Source organism: Solanum tuberosum, unplaced genomic scaffold, assembly GCF_000226075.1.
Source record: "Solanum tuberosum cultivar DM 1-3 516 R44 unplaced genomic scaffold, SolTub_3.0 scf00058, whole genome shotgun sequence".
Taxonomy (NCBI): Eukaryota; Viridiplantae; Streptophyta; class Magnoliopsida; order Solanales; family Solanaceae; genus Solanum; species Solanum tuberosum.
Window position 1 is genome coordinate 2,135,342 of NW_006238982.1, and position 7,106 is coordinate 2,142,447.

Here is a 7,106-nt window from a genome sequence, read left to right on the forward strand (position 1 = left end):
AATATCTAAAAAAAATAGCGTATTAACGATGCATAAAACATAAACTCCTCTATTTAATATCATTAATTGATAACTTAAAATAAATGGTCAGTAATCTTCTCTAACAAATTATATTAAATTAATAGCGTAAGAATTCATTATACTAATTGTGTGCATGATTTAAATCCTAAAATTGCATGCTGCATTATGATCATTTTGATTTGTACCGAGTATATTAGTTAACTTTAAATAAAGCCAACATATGTAAATCTAACATTTTGATTTGTACTGAGTATGACATCATGAGTATATATTTTATAACCAAATATTCTTCCTAAAACTATATGTGTATATCCATACCAACCATTTTAAATATTTTAAGTTGTTAATTATTACAAATCATAGTATTTTTACGTAATTTTCAACTAATAATATATAATATTTCCTATATCCCAATTTATGTTGCACAAGAGAAATTTTGTGAGTTGATCAATGTTTTAATATATATATAAAAGTTGTAAAATATTATGATTTATAGTACTACTTTTTTGTAATTTTTAAATGCATCACATATACAAAAGAAAACAAAAAATAAATTGAAACGAAGTTAAAATAGAAAGGAAAATTGGTCAAATGACCAAACTACTTCCCAAGAGGTCTACTCCTCTGTCCAACAATAGCTGTTCACTATTGACTTGACACACCCATTAAGAAACAATAAATAATAGGGGTAATATTACTATATTATTCTTTGACTTTATTAAATTTAATGCGTTGAGAGATGTGTTAGATGATAAATAGTATTTAGGGCCCCTAGTATTTAATAGCAAAGCAAAATAGATAAGACAAATTATCTCTTGATTTTCTAAATTGGACAAGTATTGTTGAACAACCATTTTAGTATAGTGGACAATTATTATTGAATCAGGAGTATATATTAGTAATAAGAAAATGAATGCACATGTAACCATGTAACATAGAATTCAACAAACATTTTATTCTGTCATTTTTGTGTGCAGTATGCAAGCAGCGCAGATGCAAGAAGAGACTGATACGCTCAAATTACACCTCCCTAAAGAAGTATAAGTGATCGTTATCAAGTAAAGAATCCAATTTGTAGGTTGGGGTCGATCCCACGAGGAAAATGGTTTAGACCTTACTTTAACCAACAATTATATTCAATTAGTCAAATTACTTCCAGAAACAGGTAATTAAATGGGAGGAAAATTTGTGAAACAAATTGTAAAAATTCAATAAGTGATCAATACACAAAAGTCAATCTTTGTTGTTATCAAGATGAGAGAATTAACTAGGGTATACGTGTTCCCCACAAGCTCATAACGCAGTAATCCTAGTAATAACAATCCTTTCCTAGTAGATCGCATGCAAAGTGATAAGTTAGGTATCTCTAAATCCTTGATCCGGCATCTAGAGAATTTCACCCCGCACCTTGATCCGACTACGTATGTATAATTTACTAACCCTTACCTTTACCTCATATTAGACATCACATCGATGTTTGGCTTAGTTATTACTTCGCACCAATCGACACTAGCATATTAGATAGTATCACACTAAATCTATGTTGATATAGTTGTGGATTTAGTTACCCATATTAGCAAGAATACAATTCATAGTTTTAAACAGAGAAATCATGAACTTACGTAAGGAGAATAACAAACCCAGAAATTCAACTTGAATTGCACACCCAAAATCTTCAAAACGAGCTTAGGAAATCAATAATTGCTAGGTTTGCAAATTAATTCCCAAATCACAAAGTAAAACTAGAATAATAATCTCTAACCCCCAAAAACGAGGTTTACATAACCTATTTATAGAAAACAAGTCCTAAGTTAAAAAGGAACCAGATTAAGGAAACTTTGTTCAGGCACGCGTCTTCATTCCACGAGACTGACTCACGGACCGTCAATGGATCTACGGTCTGTGAGTCCCTTCCATCAGCCAGGACTTGGAAAATATTTCAGCTTCCACCAATTAGCTTCTCTGAAGCAAACGACGGAACTGCAGTACGGACCGTAGATCGATCTACAGTTCGTCAATCCTTCCGTAGCTCCACACTTGGAATCTTCAAAAATCAGGTACTGGAACCCTCACAGTATCAATCTACGGATCAACAGTACGGTTCGTAGATCAATCTAAGGACCGTCAATGGCCACCGTGGTTCCACCCTTGGTCAGATTTCCCTAATTTGCCTTACACGCCTTGCCTACTGATTTACGGCCATCACCCACGGACCGTCAATGGACCTACGGTCCGTAGATCACTTTCGTAAATGCACCTTTTTTGCATTTCTTTCAGTTATCTCTTTACTTCCGCGCCTAAACATCTTTCCTGCAAAATATGATAAAAACACATAAAAACCAATACAAAAAGGCCCTAGATACACACAATTTGTAAGTGAAATGTATTAGAAATACCGTAAAGTCGCAATATATCAGAGACCCCGGAGAATATTGGAGAGAATTGTGATGAAAAATGAGCCTATGCCTATAGCAATCCAGCATCTTATGCCTCGGTATGACTCTCCTTTCGAGCCAAGGCCAACTATAATTGCTTATCATCATGATGACACTGCTCTCAAACAAGAAAAGTCTTTTGAATCAAGGCCAACTGCAACTTCTTATCGTGATAATAAAGTCAGTCTTAAAGGAGAAAAGTTTTTTGAATCAAGGCCGAGTGCAACTGGTTACCATCATGATGATGTTAGTCTCAAACAAGAAAAATCATCCTTTACTAAAGATTTCGAACCAAGGCCAATTGCAACTTCTTACCGTGATGATGAAGTCATGAGTCTTAAAGAAAAAAAGTCTTCTGAACCAAGGCCGACTATAATTGCTTACTATGATGGTGATGTTGGCCTCGAACAAGAAAAATCATCCTTTACTAAAGATTTCGAACCAAGGTCAACTGCAACTTCTTACCGTGATGATGAAGTCAGTGTTAAAGAAGAAAAGTCTTTTGAACCAAGGCCGACTATAACTGCTTACTATCATGGTGATGTTGGCCTCGAACAAGAAAAATCATCCTTTACAAAAGATTTCGAACCAATGTCAACTGCAACTTCTTACTGTGATGATGAAGTCAGTCTTAAAGAAGAAAAATCCTTTGAACCAAGTCCGACTATAACCGCTTACTATCATGGTGATGTTGGCCTCAAAGAAGAAAAATCATCTTTTAATAAAGATTTTGAACCAAGACCAACTGCAACTTCTTACCGTGACAATGAAGTCAGTCTTAAAGAAGAAAAGTCTTTTGAACCAAGGCCGACTATAACTGCTTACTATCATGGTGATGTTGGCATCGAACAAGAAAAATCATCCTTTACTAAAGATTTTGAACCAAGGTCAACTGCAACTTCTTACCGTGATGATGAAGTCAGTCTTAAAGAAGAAAAGTCCTTTGAACCAAGGCCGACTATAACTGCTTACTATCATGGTGATGTTAGCCTCAAACAAGAAAAATCATTTTTTACTAAAGATTTTGAACCAAGGCCAACTGCAACTTCCTACCGTGACAATGAAATCAGTCTTAAAGGAGAAAAGTCTTTTGAACCAAGGCCAAATGTTAGCATGTACAATGATGATATGGCAAAGTCATTGTGTGTCATTTAATTTTCTTGTTAACTCCTTCTGTGAACGCCCTTTCGTTGTTATGTGGTTTATGGAATAAGGATGGATAAACATTTGTACTATAGTATTTCTTGAGTTTAATGTAATGGTTGTTTCATTATGTGCAAATTGTCTCTATTCTTAGAGTGCTTAGTATCCTCATACCTATATAATTGTGTAAACTATGGGAATATAAAGTAAGAACAGAAAATAAACTTTCTTTAAAAGTTGGTGTGTACTTGTATGTGTAATTTGATATGGTATTAGCTAGAAGCCCTTGCCATCTACCTCTTCCACCTCTCTAAGAAAATGTGAACCTCTTTCTTTAATTTTTTTTGGTTTATCATAATTTAAGTAAGATTTATATACAGTAAAATATTTATTTTGAAGTTTTAATTATTAAGACTTTTAATATAGTTCAAATAAATAAAAAAATTGGTCAATTCTAATTTCTAAAGTACTAAATAATAAGAGTTGTTATCTATTACAAATAAATAAAAATTTCATAGTTATAACTTAAATTAATTTTTAAAATAAAAATATTAGAATAATAATAAAATAATATTTTTTTGAAAAAATAATAATAAATGGAGTAATGCTTTTGTTTATCATAAATCTTGTATATGTTTCTAAAGTAATATAATATATAGATATATTCTTTAGTAGTTGTCGTGTACTATAGCTTGCCTTTTATGTAGAAAAGGACTTGTCATGTAATGTAGCTTGGCTTTTGTTGACTATTTTGGTAAATAGTCGAATTGGGTCATCTTTTGTTGAATCTTCTTCCACCCCCATTAAACAAATCTTAATATACAATATGTATTCATCCTCTCAGTCAAATGTATTATATATCAATTGCATTCAATTAAATATAAGTGAAAAAATTGTATTTTATATCAATTATATTCAGACAATTGTATTTGTATTTTGTATAACCTGTGTTTGTATTATGTATCAGTTGTAAAAGAAAATATTTTTTTAATAAATTCAAAAGTTCTATATGTTTATGTATATTTATGTGTATTCCTATATTTTTTGTACTATGTATTGAAAATAACTAGTGACATTCCTATTTATAAAAGTAAAAATCAAATTAAACTATGACTAGGAACTACTCTAACTAACAAATCCCAATTATATATAAATAAGTAAATATCATAAATAACTAGTGTTGGAGCACTTTCTTTCCAACTCACGATATTTTTTCTCTTGGTTGTGTTGGAACACTTCTCTCCAACTTCATGCCCTTCCCACCAACGCCTTTTTTTTTGTGTTGGAGCAATGTCTCTCCAACTCTCGTTGATGTCCTTCCCACCAACTCCTTTTCTTTTTGTTTTTTTTTTGTTTTTGGTTTTTGGTGTTGGAGCACTCTCGTTGATGCACTTCCCATCAACTCCTTTTTTTTTTACTTTCTCTAACTTTTAATTTAGAAAAAAATTTCTTCCTCTTGTGCTTGGTTGCACTTCTTTAAATCTGTCATATTTTTGCAAGTCTTTCCTCCTAGCATATTTTTCATGCATGTATCATTCGTTTAGCCTTTGCCAACTTGATCATTGGCCAGACGGCGCGACATATATGAGTCATAACCGCCCGCCAGCAGCGGATACTCTTAGATCTTCTACCAGGATCGTAGATTCTCTGATATCAATTTGAATGAAATTATTTTATTTATAAACTCAAAAGTTTTATATGTTTCTGTATATTTCAGTGTATTGTTCTGTGTATTCCTACATTTTCTGTATATTTCTATGTATTGAAAATAACTAGTAGAATCTGAAGATGGTAAAGTGCAAAGATCTCATCTCTTCTACTTTAGAGATAAAAAAACTATTTCTCATTAACCCTATTTATCGTTACGATAAAACATTAAAAAATACTACTATATTACTCCTTATTAGAAGTGACACTTTAGAGGACGAACACGGCACTACCAAGTTGTACACAAAGCATTTTAAATAAAAATAAGTTTACATATTTAAATGATGAAAAATAATAATCTTAATTAGTTAGTTTCCATATCTTAATATATTATTATATTTAAGTTCAGATATCCAGTTACTTTTTGGGACAACTTATATTGGGAAAACAAAAGAATATAAGAAAATAAATTCAAAAATAAACATAAAAGAGAACAAAAAAGAGAATTAACTACGCAAAAAAGATTCAAAAAAATTACACATACAAATTCCTATTTCTTTTAATTTTGCTTGGCTTAAACACAAAAATATTAAAAAGTATATTTCACATTTTAAATAAATATTACATTCAATATAATAAATTATGTAACATAATAGGAGTTATATTTGTACATTCTTACACTAATAAAGAAATTAATTATAGAAAATGAAGACAATAAAAATAGAGTTATTGAGACAAATATTCTATTATAAGTAAATAGAAAGCAAAGAAACTAACTGTATTTTCAAAATTATAAATTAACTTTTCATTTTCATGTTCTATCATTTTTGTTAGTAAAAATTGCTCCACCAAACTATGAAAGTATATGTACGTATTTCTTTAAGTAGCATATCAATATCAGGGGCGGACCCACAGTGGTTCAAGTGGGTTCAATTGAACCCACTTCATCGAAATTTTTTGTATTTTACATATATAAATTAATTGTAAGTTCGTTGATATAACTAAAATGAACCCACTCTTTACACAATGAATGGCGTGGATCAGTGGTGAATGGGTTCATTTTCGTGCCGTGAACCCAAGTTCGAACCTCAGTTAAGGCATAACTTTTTGTTCTTTTTTGTATTTTCTTGATACTTTTCCTTTTTAAAATTAACTAATAAATGTAGACTATTATAGATCTAGACTTCTAGGTCATGTGAAATAACAACAGTAATATTCTAAATTTATTAGTTAAGTTTTTTTTTTTTTAATGTTTGTATTTGAGAATTATTTAAAATTGTCAATAATTTAGACAATAAGTTCATAGTTTTAAATATTCTCTCCGATCCATATTATTTTATCATTTTCTTTTTTACATGCATATTAAGAAATCATTAAGAAGAAAATAATTTTACTAATCCACCCCTTAAAAACTTATTGCGAATTTTACAAATAAATGTGAACACTTTCAAAAAGAATTAATTACAAGGATAATATATGAAAATTTTGATTAATGCTTTCTTGATTTAGTAAGGTGGACAACTAATTTTAGTAAAATAAACAATTATTATGAAACGGATGAGTAGTACTTAGTTTTATTTTTTGAAGTATACAAAATTATGTATTTATTTTCCTTTTTACTTGGTATACACGAAAGTTAGGATAGTGCATTTTTATTTATTTATTATTTTACTAATTTTTATTTATTTATGGTTTTCAAAATTGTTATAGTTTTAGTCTTATATATATGAGTAATAAGTAGCTTGTTAAATTGAAAATATGTGGAAAATTTTCTTGTAAGTAGATAAAAATTTAATAGAGTATATTTTTTGTTAGGAATATCATCTCAAAATAACTTGTTAAGGATATAATTAAAAAAAA

The 7,106-nt window shown here is 30.1% G+C and overlaps 1 protein-coding gene across 1 annotated transcript; it reads left to right on the forward strand.

Moving 5' to 3' along the window:
- The first annotated feature begins 2,446 nt into the window (after positions 1–2,446).
- On the forward strand, positions 2,447–3,752 carry LOC107060084 (uncharacterized). The gene has a single exon (XM_015307449.1). The coding sequence runs from the start codon at positions 2,469–2,471 to the stop codon at positions 3,609–3,611; it is 1,143 nt and encodes a 380-aa protein (XP_015162935.1). The 5' UTR covers positions 2,447–2,468; the 3' UTR covers positions 3,612–3,752.
- The last annotated feature ends 3,354 nt before the right edge of the window (positions 3,753–7,106 follow it).